The 21,291-nt window shown below is 52.7% G+C and overlaps 1 protein-coding gene across 1 annotated transcript in view; it reads left to right on the forward strand.

Annotated features, from left to right (window-relative positions):
* Window positions 1-21,291, forward strand: part of ADAMTS7 (ADAM metallopeptidase with thrombospondin type 1 motif 7) — a 140,495-nt gene that overhangs the window by 80,248 nt on the left and 38,956 nt on the right. Inside the window, 5 exon segments of the mRNA XM_029574774.1 lie at window positions 4,579-4,699; window positions 11,975-12,219; window positions 17,344-17,485; window positions 18,242-18,368; window positions 20,143-20,356. Of these exon segments, the coding sequence (XP_029430634.1) occupies window positions 4,579-4,699; window positions 11,975-12,219; window positions 17,344-17,485; window positions 18,242-18,368; window positions 20,143-20,356 (849 nt within the window).

Genomic DNA, 21,291 nt, shown 5'->3' on the forward strand with positions numbered 1-21,291 from the left:
CCCTTTTTGGGTGGAATTTAATGCTTAAATCTGGTAAAACTGCAGACTTTTTCGTAAAGCCTTTGAAAGAAAGAGCTGGCAGGAACCTCCAGGAGTGATCTAACCTGCTGTCCCAGTGTCTCGTCTGCTTTTAAATTTCTTCCAGCAGCTTCCACGCTGCAAGAGTTCTCAGAGAGTTCTACTAATGTCCAGATTAATTCTCCCTTTGCATTGCTGGGGTGTCTAAGACCGTGACAAAATGCATCCATTTCCCTCATCTTACCTAACTTTCCTGCTGCATTATAATGTCGGTGCTTACAGCTGCAGATTAGCATCTTAATGGTTCACCTTGTACTTTTATTCCTAGCTCCCCTTTTTTTTGCATTAATTTGATATTTCTTATAGTTTTAGAGTTTATGTTTTTAATTTACAAAGCTGGTTAGGATGAAAGAAGAGCAGACCATCAAGTCAGAGCTTCTGATCACCTAACACAGTGATGGCAAACTCTAGTCCTCGAGTGCCACAAACAGGCCAGATTTTCAGGATATCCACCATGCATATGCATGAGATGATTTGCATACACTGCCTCCATTGTATGCAAATTTATCTCATACATATTCTTTGTGGATATCCTGAAAACCTGGCCTGTTTGTGGCACTCAGATTGGAGCTCACTATCACGGACCTAACAGCTCTCTCTATAGGATAATCTAGAGGCAGACAGACATAGCAAGTACACCTCACAGAGGATGGGGGCATTCAGGGCTAGAGGGATAGGATGACAGGGGGAGCTGTCAGAGAGTGACCCGGGGGTGCTGGGCTGTGCTGAGGGATAGGATGACAGGGGGAGCTGTCAGAGAGTGACCCGGGGGTGCTGGGCAGTGCTGAGGGATAGGATGACAGGGGGAGCTGTCAGAGAGGGACCCGGGGGTGCTGGGCAGTGCTGAGGGATAGGATGACAGGGGGAGCTGTCAGAGAGTGACCCGGGGGTGCTGGGCAGTGCTGAGGGATAGGATGACAGGGGGAGCTGTCAGAGTGTGACCCGGGGGTGCTGGGCAGTGCTGAGGGATAGGATGACAGGGGGAGCTGTCAGAGAGTGACCCGGGGGTGCTGGGCTGTGCTGAGGGATAGGATGACAGGGGGAGCTGTCAGAGTGTGACCCGGGGGTGCTGGGCAGTGCTGAGGGATAGGATGACAGGGGGAGCTGTCAGAGAGTGACCCGGGGGTGCTGGGCAGTGCTGAGGGATAGGATGACAGGGGGAGCTGTCAGAGTGTGACCCGGGGGTGCTGGGCAGTGCTGAGGGATAGGATGACAGGGGGAGCTGTCAGAGTGTGACCCGGGGGTGCTGGGCAGTGCTGAGGGATAGGATGACAGGGGGAGCTGTCAGAGAGTGACCCGGGGGTGCTGGGCTGTGCTGAGGGATAGGATGACAGGGGGAGCTGTCAGAGTGTGACCCGGGGGTGCTGGGCAGTGCTGAGGGATAGGATGACAGGGGGAGCTGTCAGAGAGTGACCCGGGGGTGCTGGGCTGTGCTGAGGGATAGGATGACAGGGGGAGCTGTCAGAGAGTGACCCGGGGGTGCTGGGCAGTGCTGAGGGATAGGATGACAGGAGGAGCTGTCAGAGAGTGACCCGGGGGTGCTGGGCAGTGCTGAGGGATAGGATGACAGGGGGAGCTGTCAGAGAGTGACCCGGGGGTGCTGGGCAGTGCTGAGGGATAGGATGACAGGGGGAGCTGTCAGAGAGTGACCCGGGGGTGCTGGGCAGTGCTGAGGGATAGGATGACAGGGGGAGCTGTCAGAGAGTGACCCGGGGGTGCTGGGCTGTGCTGAGGGACAGGATGACAGGGGGAGCTGTCAGAGAGTGACCCGGGGGTGCTGGGCAGTGCTGAGGGACAGGATGACAGGGGGAGCTGTCAGAGAGTGACCCGGGGGTGCTGGGCAGTGCTGAGGGATAGGATGACAGGGGGAGCTGTCAGAGAGTGACCCGGGGGTGCTGGGCAGTGCTGAGGGATAGGATGACAGGGGGAGCTGTCAGAGAGTGACCCGGGGGTGCTGGGCAGTGCTGAGGGATAGGATGACAGGGGGAGCTGTCAGAGAGTGACCCGGGGGTGCTGGGCAGTGCTGAGGGATAGGATGACGGGGAGCTGTCAGAGAGTGACCCGGGGGTGCTGGGCAGTGCTGAGGGATAGGATGACAGGGGGAGCTGTCAGAGAGTGACCCGGGGGTGCTGGGCAGTGCTGAGGGATAGGATGACAGGGGGAGCTGTCAGAGAGTGACCCGGGGGTGCTGGGCAGTGCTGAGGGATAGGATGACAGGGGGAGCTGTCAGAGAGTGACCCGGGGGTGCTGGGCAGTGCTGAGGGATAGGATGACGGGGGGAGCTGTCAGAGAGTGACCCGGGGGTGCTGGGCAGTGCTGAGGGATAGGATGACGGGGGGAGCTGTCAGAGAGTGACCCGGGGGTGCTGGGCAGTGCTGAGGGATAGGATGACGGGGGGAGCTGTCAGAGAGTGACCCGGGGGTGCTGGGCAGTGCTGAGGGATAGGATGACGGGGGGAGCTGTCAGAGAGTGACCCGGGGGTGCTGGGCAGTGCTGAGGGATAGGATGTCGGGGGGAGCTGTCAGAGAGTGACCCGGGGGTGCTGGGCAGTGCTGAGGGATAGGATGTCGGGGGGAGCTGTCAGAGAGTGACCCGGGGGTGCTGGGCAGTGCTGAGGGATAGGATGACAGGGGGAGCTGTCAGAGAGTGACCCGGGGGTGCTGGGCTGTGCTGAGGGATAGGATGACAGGGGGAGCTGTCAGAGAGTGACCCGGGGGGGCTGGGCAGTGCTGAGGGATAGGATGACAGGGGGAGCTGTCAGAGTGTGACCCGGGGGTGCTGGGCAGTGCTGAGGGATAGGATGACAGGGGGAGCTGTCAGAGAGTGACCCGGGGGTGCTGGGCAGTGCTGAGGGATAGGATGACAGGGGGAGCTGTCAGAGAGTGACCCGGGGGTGCTGGGCAGTGCTGAGGGATAGGATGACAGGGGGAGCTGTCAGAGAGTGACCCGGGGGTGCTGGGCAGTGCTGAGGGATAGGATGACAGGGGGAGCTGTCAGAGAGTGACCCGGGGGTGCTGGGCTGTGCTGAGGGACAGGATGACAGGGGGAGCTGTCAGAGAGTGACCCGGGGGTGCTGGGCAGTGCTGAGGGATAGGATGACAGGGGGAGCTGTCAGAGAGTGACCCGGGGGTGCTGGGCAGTGCTGAGGGATAGGATGACAGGGGGAGCTGTCAGAGAGTGACCCGGGGGTGCTGGGCAGTGCTGAGGGATAGGATGACAGGGGGAGCTGTCAGAGAGTGACCCGGGGGTGCTGGGCAGTGCTGAGGGATAGGATGACGGGGAGCTGTCAGAGAGTGACCCGGGGGTGCTGGGCAGTGCTGAGGGATAGGATGACAGGGGGAGCTGTCAGAGAGTGACCCGGGGGTGCTGGGCAGTGCTGAGGGATAGGATGACAGGGGGAGCTGTCAGAGAGTGACCCGGGGGTGCTGGGCAGTGCTGAGGGATAGGATGACAGGGGGAGCTGTCAGAGAGTGACCCGGGGGTGCTGGGCAGTGCTGAGGGATAGGATGACAGGGGGAGCTGTCAGAGAGTGACCCGGGGGTGCTGGGCAGTGCTGAGGGATAGGATGACGGGGGGAGCTGTCAGAGAGTGACCCGGGGGTGCTGGGCAGTGCTGAGGGATAGGATGACGGGGGGAGCTGTCAGAGAGTGACCCGGGGGTGCTGGGCAGTGCTGAGGGATAGGATGACGGGGGGAGCTGTCAGAGAGTGACCCGGGGGTGCTGGGCAGTGCTGAGGGATAGGATGACGGGGGGAGCTGTCAGAGAGTGACCCGGGGGTGCTGGGCAGTGCTGAGGGATAGGATGACGGGGGGAGCTGTCAGAGAGTGACCCGGGGGTGCTGGGCAGTGCTGAGGGATAGGATGACGGGGGGAGCTGTCAGAGAGTGACCCGGGGGTGCTGGGCAGTGCTGAGGGATAGGATGACGGGGGGAGCTGTCAGAGAGTGACCCGGGGGTGCTGGGCAGTGCTGAGGGATAGGATGACGGGGGGAGCTGTCAGAGAGTGACCCGGGGGTGCTGGGCAGTGCGGAGGGATAGGATGACGGGGGGAGCTGTCAGAGCGTGACCCGGGGTGCTGGGCAGTGCGGAGGGATAGGATGACGGGGGGAGCTGTCAGAGAGTGACCCGGGGTGCTGGGCAGTGCTGAGGGATAGGATGACAGGGGGAGCTGTCAGAGAGTGACCCGGGGGTGCTGGGCTGTGCTGAGGGATAGGATGACAGGGGGAGCTGTCAGAGAGTGACCCGGGGGTGCTGGGCTGTGCTGAGGGATAGGATGACGGGGGGAGCTGTCAGAGAGTGACCCGGGGGTGCTGGGCTGTGCTGAGGGATAGGATGACAGGGGGAGCTGTCAGAGAGTGACCCGGGGGTGCTGGGCTGTGCTGAGGGATAGGATGACAGGGGGAGCTGTCAGAGAGTGACCCGGGGGTGCTGGGCTGTGCTGAGGGATAGGATGACAGGGGGAGCTGTCAGAAACTGACCCGGGGTGCTGGGCTGTGTTGCAGAAGGTTGGCTGTGACTATGAGATTGATTCCAGTGCAGTGGAGGATGGCTGCGGAGTGTGCCATGGGGATGGATCCACCTGTCAGACCGTGAAGAAGACATTTGAGGAAAGCAATGGGCTCGGTAAGAAGCTTTCTCTGATCCTGACAGGAAGATGTCATGGAAAACCAGCTGTGAAGTTGGGGCAATGGACTTTGTGTGCATTTCCCTCTGAAAGCTTCTGTGGCCACAAAGCATCGGGCAGTTACTTGCGGTTGGGTTTTGTGCGGGTTCGATATTGCTTGTAAATGCAACATGTGTTTAACTCCCTCCCCCCAACAGCCAGCTAAAGCAAGGAACTGCTTTTCACCTGTGGGAATTGGCCTCGTAATGACCGAGAACCACAGAGGTTAATGGCGTTAAGGCCTTTGAGACCCCTTCACTAAGCCATTAATGAAAACTTTTGTGGCTTTCTGGTATTTAACAGCAGACACTGATGCAAGCTTAGAAGGTGAATGAGGTGCTTAGGAAGGTGACACTGATGCAAGCTTAGAAGGTGAATGAGGTGCTTAGGAGGGTGACACGAGTGCAGCATAAGGAGGGAATGAGGTGCTTAGGAAGGTGACACTGATGCAAGCTTAGAAGGTAAATGAGGTGCTTAGGAGGGTGACATGAGTGCAGCATAAGGAGGGAATGAGGTGCTTAGGAAGGTGACACTGATGCAAGCTTAGAAGGTGAATGAGGTGCTTAGGAAGGTGACACTGATGCAAGCTTAGAAGGTGAATGAGGTGCTTAGGAAGGTGACACTGATGCAAGCTTAGAAGGTGAATGAGGTGCTTAGGAGGGTGACACTGATGCAAGCTTAGAAGGTGAATGAGGTGCTTAGGAAGGTGACACTGATGCAAGCTTAGAAGGTGAATGAGGTGCTTAGGAGGGTGACACGAGTGCAGCATAAGGAGGGAATGAGGTGCTTAGGAAGGTGACACTGATGCAAGCTTAGAAGGTGAATGAGGTGCTTAGGAAGGTGACACTGATGCAAGCTTAGAAGGTGAATGAGGTGCTTAGGAAGGTGACACTGATGCAAGCTTAGAAGGTGAATGAGGTGCTTAGGAAGGTGACACTGATGCAAGCTTAGAAGGTGAATGAGGTGCTTAGGAAGGTGACACTGATGCAAGCTTAGAAGGTGAATGAGGTGCTTAGGAGGGTGACACTGATGCAAGCTTAGAAGGTGAATGAGGTGCTTAGGAAGGTGACACTGATGCAAGCTTAGAAGGTGAATGAGGTGCTTAGGAGGGTGACACGAGTGCAGCATAAGGAGGGAATGAGGTGCTTAGGAAGGTGACACTGATGCAAGCTTAGAAGGTGAATGAGGTGCTTAGGAGGGTGACACTGATGCAAGCTTAGAAGGTGAATGAGGTGCTTAGGAGGGTGACATGAGTGCAGCATAAGGAGAGAATGAGGTGCTTAGGAAGGTGACACTGATGCAAGCTTAGAAGGTGAATGAGGTGCTTAGGAGGGTGACACTGATGCAAGCTTAGAAGGTGAATGAGGTGCTTAGGAGGGTGACACGAGTGCAGCATAAGGAGGGAATGAGGTGCTTAGGAAGGTGACACTGATGCAAGCTTAGAAGGTGAATGAGGTGCTTAGGAGGGTGACACGAATGCAGCATAAGGAGGGAATGAGGTGCTTAGGAAGGTGACACTGAAGCAAGCTTAGAAGGTGAATGAGGTGCTTAGGAGGGTGACACGAGTGCAGCATAAGGAGGGAATGAGGTGCTTAGGAAGGTGACACTGATGCAAGCTTAGAAGGTGAATGAGGTGCTTAGGAGGGTGACACGAGTACAGCATAAGGAGGGAATGAGGTGCTTAGGAAGGTGACACTGATGCAAGCTTAGAAGGTGAATGAGGGGGTTACAAGGGTGAGGGGACAGTGTAAGGAGGGAATGAGGTGGTTAGGAGGGAGACACTGGTGCAGTGTAAGGAGGGAATGAGGGGGTTACAAGGGTGAGGGGACAGTGTAAGGAGGGAATGAGGTGGTTAGGAGGGAGACACTGGTGCAGTGTAAGGAGGGAATGAGGTGGTTAGGAGGGAGACACTGGTGCAGTGTAAGGAGGGAATGAGGTGGTTAGGAGGGAGACACTGGTGCAGTGTAAGGAGGGAATGAGGGGGTTAGGAGGGAGACACTGGTGCAGTGTAAGGAGGGAATGAGGTGGTTAGGAGGGAGACACTGGTGCAGTGTAAGGAGGGAATGAGGGGGTTAGGAGGGAGACACTGGTGCAGTGTAAGGAGGGAATGAGGGGGTTAGGAGGGAGACACTGGTGCAGTGTTAGGAGGGAATGAGGGGGTTAGGAGAGAGACAGGTGCAGTGTAAGGAGGGAATGAGGTGGTTGGAGGGAGATACTGGTGCAGTGTAAGGGAATGAGGTGGTTAGGAGGGAGACACTGGTGCAGTGTAAGGAGGGAATGAGGTGGTTACAAGGGTGAGGGGACAGTGTAAGGAGGGAATGAGGGGGTTAGGAGGGAGACACTGGTGCAGTGTAAGGAGGGAATGAGGGGGTTAGGAGGGAGACACAGGTGCAGTGTTAGGAGGGAATGAGGGGGTTAGGAGGGAGACACTGGTGCAGTGTAAGGAGGGAATGAGGGGGTTAGGAGGGAGACACAGGTGCAGTGTAAGGAGGGAATGAGGGGGTTAGGAGGGAGACACTGGTGCAGTGTAAGGAGGGAATGAGAGGGTTAGGAAAAAGACACTGGTGCAGTGTAAGGAGGGAATGAGGGGGTTAGGAAAGAGACACAGGTGCAGTGTAAGGAGGGAATGAGGTGGTTACAAGGGTGAGGGGATAGTGTAAGGAGGGGGTTAGGAGGGAGATACTGGTGCAGTGTAAGGAGGGAATGAGGGGGTTAGGAGGGAGACACAGGTGCAGTGTTAGGAGGGAATGAGGGGGTTAGGAGGGAGACACTGGTGCAGTGTAAGGAGGGAATGAGGGGGTTAGGAGGGAGACACAGGTGCAGTGTAAGGAGGGAATGAGGGGGTTAGGAGGGAGACACTGGTGCAGTGTAAGGAGGGAATGAGAGGGTTAGGAAAAAGACACTGGTGCAGTGTAAGGAGGGAATGAGGGGGTTAGGAAAGAGACACTGGTGCAGTGTAAGGAGGGAATGAGGGGGTTAGGAAAGAGACACTGGTGCAGTGTAAGGAGGGAATGAGGTGGTTAGGAGAGAGAGACACTGGTGCAGTGTAAGGAGGGAATGAGGGGGTTAGGAAAGAGACACAGGTGCAGTGTAAGGAGGGAATGTGGGGCTTCGGAGAGAGAGACACTGGTGCAGTGTAAGGAGGGAATGAGGGGGTTAGGAGAGAGACACTGGTGCAGTGTAAGGAGGGAATGAGGTGGATAGGAGAGAGACAAGTGCAGTGTAAGGAGGGAATGAGGTGGTTAGGAGAGACACAGGTGCAGTGTAAGGAGGGAATGTGGGGGTTAGGAAAGCGACACTGGTGCAGTGTAAGGAGGGAATGAGGGGGTTAGGAGGAAGACACTGGTGCAGAGTAAGGAGGGAATGAGGTGGTTAGGAGAGAGACACTGGTGCAGTGTTAGGAGGGAATGAGGGGGTTAGGAGAGAGACACTAGTGCAGTGTTAGGAGGGAATGAGGGGGTTAGGAAAGAGACACTGGTGCAGTGTAAGGAGGGAATGAGGGGGTTAGGAGAGAGACACAGGTGCAGTGTAAGGAGGGAATGAGGGGGTTAGGAAAGAGACAAAGGTGCAGTGTAAGGAGGGAATGAGGGGGTTAGGAGAGAGACACAGGTGCAGTGTAAGGAGGGAATGAGGGGGTTAGGAAAGAGACAGTGGTGCAATGTAAGGAGGGAATGAGGGGGTTAGGAGAGAGACACAGGTGCAGTGTAAGGAGGGAATGAGGGGGTTAGGAAAGAGACACAGGTGCAGTGTAAGGAGGGAATGAGGGGGTTAGGAGAGAGACACAGGTGCAGTGTAAGGAGGGAATGAGGGGGTTAGGAAAGAGACACTGGTGCAGTGTAAGGAGGGAATGAGGGGGTTAGGAGAGAGACACAGGTGCAGTGTAAGGAGGGAATGAGGGGGTTAGGAGAGAGACACTAGTGCAGTGTTAGGAGGGAATGAGGGGGTTAGGAGAGAGACACTGGTGCAGTGTAAGGAGGGAATGAGGGGGTTAGGAAAGAGACACAGGTGCAGTGTAAGGAGGGAATGAGGGGGTTAGGAGAGAGACACAGGTGCAGTGTAAGGAGGGAATGAGGGGGTTAGGAAAGAGACAGTGGTGCAATGTAAGGAGGGAATGAGGGGGTTAGGAGAGAGACACAGGTGCAGTGTAAGGAGGGAATGAGGGGGTTAGGAAAGAGACACTGGTGCAGTGTAAGGAGGGAATGAGGGGGTTAGGAGAGAGACACAGGTGCAGTGTAAGGAGGGAATGAGGGGGTTAGGAGAGAGACACTAGTGCAGTGTTAGGAGGGAATGAGGGGGTTAGGAGAGAGACACTGGTGCAGTGTAAGGAGGGAATGAGGGGGTTAGGAAAGCGACACTAGTGCAGTGTTAGGAGGGAATGAGGGGGTTAGGAGGAAGACACTGGTGCAGTGTAAGGAGGGAATGAGGTGGTTAGGAGAGAGACACTGGTGTAGTGTTAGGAGGGAATGAGGGGGTTAGGAGAGAGACACTAGTGCAGTGTTAGGAGGGAATGAGGGGGTTAGGAAAGAGACACTGGTGCAGTGTAAGGAGGGAATGAGGGGGTTAGGAGAGAGACACAGGTGCAGTGTAAGGAGGGAATGAGGGGGTTAGGAAAGAGACACAGGTGCAGTGTAAGGAGGGAATGAGGGGGTTAGGAAAGAGGCACTGGTGCAGTGTAAGGAGGGAATGAGGGGGTTAGGAGGGAGACACTGGTGCAGTGTAAGGAGGGAATGAGGGGGTTAGGAGGGAGACACTGGTGCAGTGTAAGGAGGGAATGAGGGGGTTAGGAGAGAGACACAGGTGCAGTGTAAGGAGGGAATGAGGGGGTTAGGAGGGAGACACTGGTGCAGTGTAAGGAGGGAATGAGGGGGTTAGGAGAGAGACACTGGTGCAGTGTAAGGAGGGAATGAGGGGGTTAGGATAGTCACATGATGCAGCGTACAGAGGGGAATACTGAGGTGTATGGATAATTGCATTTTGGCAGAGGGCTGTATATGCTGCTCCCTGGAAAAGGTTTCCACACCCAGATACTTGTTGGTGCAGATTCCTGACTTGTCTCCTGTCCTCCGCACTCTCTCCTGCTGTTGAAGGCGCTGGTTTGTCAGAGAGACACGGGTTTAGATAATGCGGCAGGGCAGAGCTCACCTGCCTGTTTTTTACAATCTTTCAGGTGCACGTTCAGAACTTCCATGCTGGATTGCGTGATGCCAGGGTCAGCCTGTGTGAGGACGCAGCGTTTGTAGAAGGGCTTTAAGGCTGTGCATGTCAGGGAGTGCTATAGAAGTGTAACGTAGTCACAGGAGGGATGTGCTGATCTCTCTGAGGACTGAGCTGGGAAATGCCCGGTTTACTTAATTAAAACATTTCTAACCTGCACTATCCATTGTTCTAGGTGGGGTGTATATTAAACCCATAATGAAATAAAAACTGGACAACAGTCAAAAAAAACGAACTAAACATATGTCATTTACACAGAAAAGCAGAATTTTCATACATGAAAGTAGGTATAAGTCAGTCTCATCATCAACGGTGCCACAAACCTGCCTCAAAACCAAGGCCTTGGAGCGTTTTCTGAACAGCTTTAGGCAGCTCCAGAATATATTCAGATGCAGGGACACGGGAGCAGCTTCTGGCCCTCCCAGAATTATGAATTTTAATTAAACAAAATTGACTGAATTAAAAGTCTTGTAGGGGGTGAAGCTGCAGGAGACCTTTATCCACGCTACCTTAGCAGCACTAACTAGTGCTACACCTTTAACAGTATTTCTCCTTCAGAGTGACTTCCAGAGTCTGGCACTCTCTTCAGAGTACAGACCTCTATTTCATTGCTCTGTGGCAGTCTCTTTGAGGATATGGATTTGTTTCATTGATTCTGTGGCAGTCTCTTTGGGGTTTGTGGATTTGTTTCATTGGCTCTGTGACAGTCTCTTTGGGATACGTGTTCCATTGGCTCTGTGGCAGTCTCTTTGGGGTTTGTGGATTTGTTTCATTGGCTCTGTGACAGTCTCTTTGGGATACGTGTTCCATTGGCTCTGTGGCAGTCTCTTTGGGGTGTGTGGATTTATTTATTTATTTTTATTTAACATATTTCTATACCGGACTTCATGAATGGGATTCATATCAGTCCGGTTTACATGGAACTAGGGGATAACCAGAGAACCAAACAAGAAGGCTGAATCAAGCAAAGTTACATAAAACAAGGGTATTGAACTTGGGAGCTATAGTAGCTGGGAAGTAAGCAGAAAGGAGTAACTACATTGATTCTGTGGCAGTCTCTGGGGTATGTGGATTTGTTTCATTGATTCTGTGGCAGTCTCTTTGGGGTTTGTGGATTTGTTTCATTGATTCTGTGGCAGTCTCTTTGGGGTGTGTGGATTTGTTTCTTTGGCTGTGACAGTCTCTTTGGGATACGTGTTCCATTGGCTCTGTGGCAGTCTCTTTGGGGTGTGTGGATTTGTTTCATTGATTCTGTGGCAGTCTCTTTGGGGTGTGTGGATTTGTTTCTTTGGCTGTGACAGTCTCTTTGGGATACGTGTTCCATTGGCTCTGTGGCAGTCTCTTTGGGGTATGTGGATTTGTTTCATTGATTCTGTGGCAGTCTCTGGGGTGTGTGGATTTATTTCATTGATTCTGTGGCTGTCTCTTTGGGGTATGTGGATTTGTTTCATTGATTCTGTGGCAGTCTCTGGGGTATGTGGATTTGTTTCATTGATTCTGTGGCAGTCTCTGGGGTATGTGGATTTATTTCATTGATTCTGTGGCAGTCTCTTTGGGGTATGTGGATTTGTTTTAGTGGCAGTCGTTTTGTTCACTCTGTAGAATTCCCTTTAAGGTACATGTTGACTGGTGGTCTCTTTAGGGTGTGTGGCTTTGTTTCATTAACTCTATAACAGCCTCTTTAGGGTACTTGGATTCACTCTGTGACTCTGTGGCAGTCTCTGGGGTGTGTGGATTTATTTCATTGATTCTGTGGCAGTCTCTTTGGGGTGAGTGGATTTGTTTCATTGATTCTGTGGCAGTCTCTGGGGTATGTGGATTTGTTTCATTGATTCTGTGGCAGTCTCTGGGGTGTGTGGACTTGTTTCAGTGGCAGTCGTTTTGTTCACTCTGTAGAATTCCCTTTAAGGTACATGTTGACTGGTGGTCTCTTTAGGGTGTGTGGCTTTGTTTCATTAACTCTATAACAGCCTCTTCAGGGTACTTGGATCCACTCTGTGACTCTGTGGTGGTCTCTTTAGGGTATGTGGATATTGGGCTGATCCCAGCTGGTGCTCGTGAGATCCGCATAGAGGAAATGGCGGAGGCCGGGAATTTCCTGGCACTGCGGAGTGAGGATCCTGACATATACTTCCTGAATGGTGGCTGGACCATCCAGTGGAATGGAGATTATCGCGTGGCAGGAACCACTTTCACCTACAAGAGGACGGGGAATTGGGAAAATCTGACGGCCCCAGGACCCACGCAGGAGCCTGTCTGGATTCAGGTATTTCTTTCATTTCTAACTCTGCTACTCCCAACCCATTGCAAAACTAAAGCCAGCACTTGAACAGGATGGTGTCTTGGTGCTCATCCATTATCCGTGGCTGCGTCCCATTTGCAGTTAGGGGAATGCAATGTTCAGACTGCTGGTGTTCCTGCACAGACGGTGGCCACCGCACCAAATCTCAAAGCAAACGTTTCCACATACTTTCCCATTGAACACTGCAGAAGGAAGAAGCAAATGGCGCTCTCTGTGTGTTGGACAGTACCTCTCTCTCTCTCTCTCTCTCTCTCTTCTTACTCCTTGCGCTCTCTGTGTGTTGGACAGTACCTCTCTCTCTCTCTCTCTCTCTCTCTCTCTCCTTACTCCTTGCTCTCTCTGTGTGTTGGACAGTACCTCTCTCTGTCTCTCTCGTGTTACTCCTTGCGCTCTCTGTGTGTTGGACAGTACCTCTCTCTCTCTCTCTCTTGTTACTCCTTGCGCTCTCTGTGTGTTTGGACAGTATCTCCCTCTCTCTCTTCTTACTCCTTGAGCTCTCTGTGTGTTTGGATAGTACCTCTCTCGCTCTCTCTCTCTCTCTCTCTTCTTACTCCTTGCGCTCTCTGTGTGTTGGATAGTACCTCTCTCTCTCTTCTTACTCCTTGCGCTCTCTGTGTGTTTGGACAGTACCTCTCTCTCTCTCTCTTCTTACTCCTTGCTGTCTCTGAGTGTTGGACAGTACCTCTCTCTCTCTCTCTTCTTACTCCTTGCGCTCTCTGTGTGTTGGACAGTAACTCTCTCTCTCTCTCTCTCTTCTTACTCCTTGCGCTCTGTGTGTTGGACAGTACCTGTCTCTCTCTCTTCTTACTCCTTGCGCTCTCTGTGTTGGACAGTACCTCTCTCTCTCTCTTCTTACTCCTTGCACTCTCTGTGTATTGGACAATACTTTTCTCTCTCTCTTCTTACTCCTTGCGCTCTCTGTGTGTTGGACAGTACCTCTCTCTCTCTCTTCTTACTCCTTGCACTCTCTGTGTGTTTGGACAGTACCTCTCTCTCTCTCTCTCTCTCTTCTTACTCCTTGCGCTCTCTGTGTGTTTGGACAGTACCACACTCTTGCTTCTTACTCCTTGCTTTCTCTGTGTGTTTGGACAGTACCTCTCTCTCTCTCTTTCTTCTTACTCCTTGCGCTCTCTGTGTGTTTGGACAGTACCTCTCTCTCTCTCTCTCTTTTTACTCCTTGCGCTCTCTATGTGTTTGGACAGTACCACACTCTTGCTTCTTACTCCTTGCTCTCTCTGTGTGTTTGGACAGTACCTCTCTCTCTCTCTTTCTTCTTACTCCTTGCGCTCTCTGTGTGTTTGGACAGTACCTCTCTCTCTCTCTCTCTCTCTCTTCTTACTCCTTGCGCTCTCTGTGTGTTTGGACAGTACCTCTCCCTCTCTCTCTCTTTCTTCTTACTCCTTGCGCTCTCTGTGTGTTTGGACAGTACCACTCTCTCTCTCTCTTCTTACTCCTTGCGCTCTCTGTGTGTTTGGACAGTACCTCTCTCTCTCTCTCTCTCTCTTTCTTCTTACTCCTTGCGCTCACTGTGTGTTTGGACAGTACCACACTCTTGCTTCTTATTCCTTGCTCTCTCTGTGTGTTGGACAGTACCTCTCTCTCTCTCTCTCTTCTTACCCCTTGCTCTCTCTGTGTGTTTGGACAGTACCGCACTCTTGCTTCTTACTCCTTGTGCTCTCTGTGTGTTTGGACAGTACCTCTCTCTCTCTCTCTTCTTACCCCTTGCTCTCTCTGTGTGTTTGGACAGTACCACACTCTTGCTTCTTATTCCTTGCTCTCTCTGTGTGTTTGGACAGTACCACACTCTTGCTTCTTACTCCTTGCTCTCTCTGTGTGTTTGGACAGTACCTCTCTCTCTCTCTCTCTCTCTCTTCTTACTCCTTGCTCTCTCTGTGTGTTGGACAGTACCTCTCTCTCTCTCTCTCTCTCTTGTTACTCCTTGCGCTCTCTGTGTGTTTGGACAGTACCTCTCTCTCTCTCTTCTTACTCCTTGCGCTCTCTGTGTGTTGGACAGTACCTCTCTCTCTCTTCTTACTCCTTGCACTCTCTGTGTGTTTGGACAGTACCTCTCTCTCTCTCTCTTCTTACTCCTTGCTGTCTCTGAGTGTTGGACAGTATCTCTCCCTCTCTCTCTTCTTACTCCTTGCGCTCTCTGTGTGTTGGACAGTACCTCTCTCTCTCTCTCTCTCTCTTCTTACTCCTTGCGCTCTGTGTGTTGGACAGTACCTGTCTCTCTCTCTTCTTACTCCTTGCGCTCTCTGTGTGTTGGACAGTACCTCTCTCTCTCTCTCTTCTTACTCCTTGCGCTCTCTGTGTATTGGACAATACTTTTCTCTCTCTCTTCTTACTCCTTGCGCTCTCTGTGTGTTGGACAGTACCTCTCTCTCTCTCTTCTTACTCCTTGCGCTCTCTGTGTGTTTGGACAGTACCTCTCTCTCTCTCTCTCTCTCTTCTTACTCCTTGCGCTCACTGTGTGTTTGGACAGTACCACACTCTTGCTTCTTATTCCTTGCTCTCTCTGTGTGTTGGACAGTACCTCTCTCTCTCTCTCTCTTCTTACCCCTTGGCATCTCGTCTGTGTGTTGGACAGTACCGCACTCTTGCTTCTTACTCCTTGCTCGCTCTGTGTGTTGGACCGTACCCCTCTCTCTCTCTCATCCTTCTTAACCGCCTTGCTCTCTCTCTGTGTTTGGACAGTACCGCACTCTTGCTTCTTATTCCTTGCTCTCTCTGTGTGTTGGACAGTACCTCTCTCTCTCTCTCTCTTCTTACCCCTTGCTCTCTCTGTGTGTTTGGACAGTACCGCACTCTTGCTTCTTACTCCTTGCTCTCTCTGTGTGTTGGACAGTACCCCTCTCTCTCTCTCTCTCTCTTCTTACCCCTTGCTCTCTCTGTGTGTTGGACAGTACCCCTCTCACTCTCTCTCTCTTCTTACCCCTTGCTCTCTCTATGTGTTTGGACAGTACCGCACTCTTGCTTCTTATTCCTTGCTCTTTCTGTGTGTTGGACAGTACCTCTCTCTCTCTCTCTCTTGTTACTCCTTGCGCTCTCTGTGTGTTTGGACAGTACCTCTCTCTCTCTCTTCTTACTCCTTGCGCTCTCTGTGTGTTGGACAGTACCTCTCTTTCTCTTCTTACTCCTTGCGCTCTCTGTGTGTTTGGACAGTACCTCTCTCTCTCTCTCTCTCTTCTTACTCCTTGCTGTCTCTGAGTGTTGGACAGTACCTCTCCCTCTCTCTCTTCTTACTCCTTGCGCTCTCTGTGTGTTGGACAGTACCTCTCTCTCTCTCTCTCTCTTCTTACTCCTTGCGCTCTGTGTGTTGGACAGTACCTGTCTCTCTCTCTTCTTACTCCTTGCGCTCTCTGTGTGTTGGACAGTACCTCTCTCTCTCTCTTCTTACTCCTTGCGCTCTCTGTGTATTGGACAATACTTTTCTCTCTCTCTTCTTACTCCTTGCGCTCTCTGTGTGTTGGACAGTACCTCTCTCTCTCTCTCTTCTTACTCCTTGCGCTCTCTGTGTATTGGACAATACTTTTCTCTCTCTCTTCTTACTCCTTGCGCTCTCTGTGTGTTGGACAGTACCTCTCTCTCTCTCTCTCTCTTCTTACTCCTTGCGCTCACTGTGTGTTTGGACAGTACCACACTCTTGCTTCTTATTCCTTGCTCTCTCTGTGTGTTGGACAGTACCTCTCTCTCTCTCTCTCTCTTCTTACTCCTTGCGCTCACTGTGTGTTTGGACAGTACCACACTCTTGCTTCTTATTCCTTGCTCTCTCTGTGTGTTTGGACAGTACCGCACTCTTGCTTCTTACCCCTTGCTCTCTTTGTGTGTTGGCAGTACTGCGCTCTCACTTAGCATTTTGTGTGTGGCGGATAATACTTTTGTAGTTGGGGATCATAAGCTGCATGGAGGCCTTTGCTATTTTTCATTTGCATTCATTCTTCTCACAGAGGATGGGGATAATTAGAGCATAATTTTGAAATGATGCTTCATATTGTTGCATGCTTCCAAAAACAACATGCTGATAGTGAGAAGGGAAAGACTGGGGTAGTTAAAGTGGCAGTACATCCAGAAGTTTTTCAGGTGCTCTGAGCTTGCCAGGTGGGTGGCAAAGTGGGCATGTGGTGACTCCTCACCCTTAGTCACTTTGTTTCAGGATATGTGCTGTCCAAGTCATACACATATCTCAGACATGGGAAAACCTTGGCCATCGCAATATCAATATCCACTTCCCTCGAGATAGGATTCTATTGGTAGGAAGACTTCCCACAGGGCTTCCCACAGACTGTGATTTATTTATTGAAGGATGAATATTACATCTTGATGGCACTCTTTCTTCTCCTGAAGTGGAGCTCGTATTGACTGCTGGCATTGTGTAACCAAAGCACTGAACTAATTTGGGGCACTACATACTTGTGGATGCCAACTCATTTTGGGCATGCTTCATTTCTGTAGTACACTGAATGGTTTTGGGAGAGATAATGGCTGACTTTTGATTGCTGCAGTGCTTAAGGAGTATTCCATAGCTTTAACTGTGCTGCATTGTTTGGGGTGATGCCTCTCTCTGAGGGATCTCATTGTTTGGGGTGATGCCTCTCTTTGAGGGATCTCATTGGTTGGAGTGATGTCTCAGTTTGAGGGATCTCATTGGTTGGGGTGATGCCTCTCTTTGAGGGATCTTCATTGGTTGGGGTGATGCCTCGCTTTGAGGGATCTCATTGGTTGGGGTGATTCCTCTCTTTGAGGGATCTTCATTGGTTGGGGTGATGCCTCAGTTTGAGGGATCTCATTGGTTGGGGTGATGCCTCTCTTTGAGGGATCTCATTGGTTGGGATGATGCCTCAGTTTGAGGGATCTCATTGGTTGGGGTGATGCCTCAGTTTGAGGGATCTCATTGTTTGGGGTGATGCCTCAGTTTGAGGGATCTCATTGGTTGGGGTGATGCCTCTCTTTGAGGGATCTCATTGGTTGGGGTGATGCCTCAGTTTGAGGGATCTCATTGTTTGGGGTGATGCCTCAGTTTGAGGGATCTTCATTGTTTGAGGTGCTGGGGATAATGTGGATACTGACTGCTTTATTATTCTTCAGCTGCTGTTTCAGGAGACTAATCCTGGGGTGCAATACCAGTACATAATCCAGCGGGAAATGTACCATGAGAACGAGCTTCATCCTTCAGAGTTTTCCTGGCGTTTTGGATCATGGACCATGTGCACTGTGACCTGTGGCAGGGGTAAGAGACAGGGTCCCCAGCCTAATTGTTTCACACCACGGTGAGCTCTCCTGGAACAAGGACACTCTATACACAACACCCAATGCTGAGAGACCCTGCCGGGAGCTCCTCTGCATTGAGGACACTGCATACACAATACCTGATCCTGAGAGACCCTGCCGGGAGCTCCTCTGCATTGAGGACACTTTATTCACAGCAGCCCTGCAGTGAAGAGTTTGTTGTAAGGGTGGCACAGGGGAATCCAGCCTTTAAAGGATGTTATAGAAATGCTTTTCATCGGATAAGGACGGAGGCTCCCTCTCCTCTGCATGCACTTATGCTACAAGTTGGCCCAGAAATGGATGTTATGTAAATGAGCAGGAAGCAGGCTTGGGCTATGAGACAGAGTTTTATCTTGCAGCATAAAATCCTGAGCCTTTTGAGGGATGCTTCCAGCTTTGTTGTAAGATAAGAGCAGGAACTAAGAGGATTGCAAAGCCTGGAATTGGAATGCAGTGAATTGATGCTCTGTGGGGCAGGGACTGCGTCCCTCATTCTCTGAGCAAGTGGGGAGAAGGTCCTGGGTGTTTCATCCACTCCATGGGCAATGCAAACTGGAATGAACTGGGTGCAGGGGGTAGGAACCTGAGTGCCTCACGCTGTCTCTCTGGGTTGGAGGGGTCGCTGTGCTCAGGGCTTCCGCTGGTGATAAGGGACAGCTCATGCCATCAGCTTGGGCATAGGCTGTCATTTGTCTTCATTTGCCTTCATTCCCAGGTGTTCAGAGGCAGATTGTGTTCTGTGTAGAAAAGATTGCTGGGTTAGTGGAGGAGCGGCACTGTGACTTTCTAATTCGGCCCGATGATATTCAGCGTCCATGCAATGAGGAGCCGTGTCCTGCCAGGTACGGTGCTATGTACTGTCCGTCACCCTCAAGAGAACGGTTGATTTTCTTTCTTGTTTTTTTAAGCTATTTATTTATATAACAAAGTAAAATAAAATACAGTATGGTACATGAGAGAAGGCATCCAGAAAGACAAGTAGAGCAACAGAATAATGATGACGATGATATATTTCAACTACACAGATTGGCCCACAAAATCTAGAACAAGACAGGATTCAGTCTAAGTTCCTAAATTAAACAAGGAGCTAAGCAGTAAACATATGGACAAACTGAGGGGAAAAGCCCTCCGTTCCAGAGCCCCAAACCTGAGACACCTGTTTCGGCTCAAGCAATTACTGACTGGCAACATTAATAAGGTGAATAATTGAACTGCACCAGCCTGTTCATTCCTAAGTGGGACCCATGCACCTACCACTGCACCTTAATCACGCCCTGCAGCGCCCCCTGCTATTCCAGTGCTGAGATCCTCCCGTACAGATCTACCAGCGCCTCCTGCTACTCCAGTGCTGAGACGCTCCCGTACAGATCTACCACTGCACCTTAATCACGCCTTGCAGCGCCCCCTGCTCCTCCAGTGCTGAGACCCTCCCGTACAGATCTACCACTGCACCTTAATCACGCCCTGCAGCGCCCCCTGCTACTCCAGTGCTGAGACCCTCCCGTACAGATCTACCACTGCACCTTAATCACGCCCTGCAGCGCCCCCTGCTCCTCCAGTGCTGAGACCCTCCCGTACAGATCTACCACTGCACCTTAATCACGCCCTGCAGCGCCCCCTGCTCCTCCAGTGCTGAGACCCTCCCGTACAGATCTACCACTGCACCTTAATCACGCCCTGCAGCGCCCCCTGCTCCTCCAGTGCTGAGACCCTCCCGTACAGATCTACCACTGCACCTTAATCACGCCCTGCAGCGCCCCCTGCTCCTCCAGTGCTGAGACCCTCCCGTACAGATCTACCACTGCACCTTAATCACGCCCTGCAGTGCCCCCTGCTATTCCAGTGCTGAGACCCTCCCGTACAGATCTACCACTGCACCTTAATCACGCCCTGCAGCGCCCCCTGCTACTCCAGTGCTGAGACCCTCCCGTACAGATCTACCACTGCACCTTAATCACGCCCTGCAGTGCCCCCTGCTATTCCAGTGCTGAGACCCTCCCGTACAGATCTACCACTGCACCTTAATCACGCCCTGCAGCGCCCCCTGATACTCCAGTGCTGAGACCCTCCCGTACAGATCTACCAGTGCACCTTAATCACGCCCTGCAGCGCCCCCTGCTATTCCAGTGCTGAGACCCTCCCGTACAGATCTACCACTGCACCTTAATCACGCCCTGCAGCGCCCCCTGCTACTCCAGTGCTGAGACCCTCCCGTACAGATCTACCACTGCACCTTAATCACGCCCTGCAGCGCCCCCTGCTACTCCAGTGCTGAGACCCTCCCGTACAGATCTACCAGTGCACCTTAATCACGCCCTGCAGCGCCCCCTGCTAATCCAGTGCTGAGACCCTCCCGTACAGATCTACCACTGCACCTTAATCACGCCCTGCAGCGCCCCCTGCTACTCCAGTGCTGAGACCCTCCCGTACAGATCTACCACTGCATCTTAATCGCGCCCTGCAGCGCCCCCTGCTAATCCAGTGCTGAGACCCTCCCGTACAGATCTACCACTGCACCTTAATCACGCTGCTTACGTTGTTGGTATTTTGTGAGGTGAACGCTCAGGAGTATGCAGGCTTATGACCGTCTCTGCCCACCTCTTTTTCCTTGCCTAGGTGGTGGGTAGGAGAGTGGCAGACCTGCTCTTCCTCATGTGGTGACACGGGGCTGATGAAGAGGACGGTGCTATGTATTCAGAGTGTGGGACTGGATGAGCAGCAAGCATTACAGTCTGCAGATTGTCAGCACCTCCCACAGCCTAACACCAGTATGCCCTGCAACCACCAGCACCCTTGCCCTGTGGAATGGGCAACTGGCATATGGTCAGAGGTAAGAAACACAAACAAGATCTGACCCCAGAGGATGAGGAAGCAAAGGACTGATAGAATCCCACCCCCCAGATTCAGGAGGTGAAAGGTGAGAGAACTGGATGAATCTCCCCCAGCCCCCCCAAAACCAGATACAGGAGATGAGGAGTGTCCCTCTCCCCCCTCCCTCCCCTCCACCATCAGATACAGGAGATGAGGAGTGTCCCTCTCCCCCCTCCCTCCCCTCCACCATCAGATACAGAAGCTGAGGAGTGTCCCTCTCCCCCCTCCCTCCCCTCCACCATCAGATACAGGAGCTGAGGAGTGTCCCTCTCCCCCCTCCCTCCCTCCACCATCAGATACAGGAACTGAGGAGTGTCCCTCTCCCCCTCCCTCCCCTCCACCATCAGATACAGGAGATGAGGAGTGTCCCTCTCCCCCCTCCCTCCCCTCCACCATCAGATACAGGAGATGAGGAGTGTCCCTCTCCCCCCTCCTTCCCCTCCACCATCAGATACAGGAGATGAGGAGTGTCCCTCTCCCCCCTCCCTCCCCTCCACCATCAGATACAGGAGATGAGGAGTGTCCCTCTCCCCTCTCCCTCCCCTCCACCATCAGATACAGGAGATGAGGAGTGTCCCTCTCCACCCTCCCTCCCCTCCACCATCAGATACAGGAGATGAGGAGTGTCCCTCTCCCCACTCCCTCCCCTCCACCATCAGATACAGGAGATGAGGAATGTCCCTCTCCCCCCCCCCCCCCTCCACCATCAGATACAGGAGATGAGGAGTGTCCCTCTCCCCCCTCCCTCCCCTCCACCATCAGATACAGGAGATGAGGAGTGTCCCTCTCCCCCTCCCTCCCCTCCACCATCAGATACAGGAGATGAGGAGTGTCCCTCTCCCGCCTCCCTCCCTCCACCATCAGATACAGGAGATGAGGAGTGTCCCTCTCCCC

The sequence above is a fragment of the Rhinatrema bivittatum genome, chromosome 13 (genome assembly GCF_901001135.1).
Source record: "Rhinatrema bivittatum chromosome 13, aRhiBiv1.1, whole genome shotgun sequence".
NCBI lineage: Eukaryota > Metazoa > Chordata > Amphibia > Gymnophiona > Rhinatrematidae > Rhinatrema > Rhinatrema bivittatum.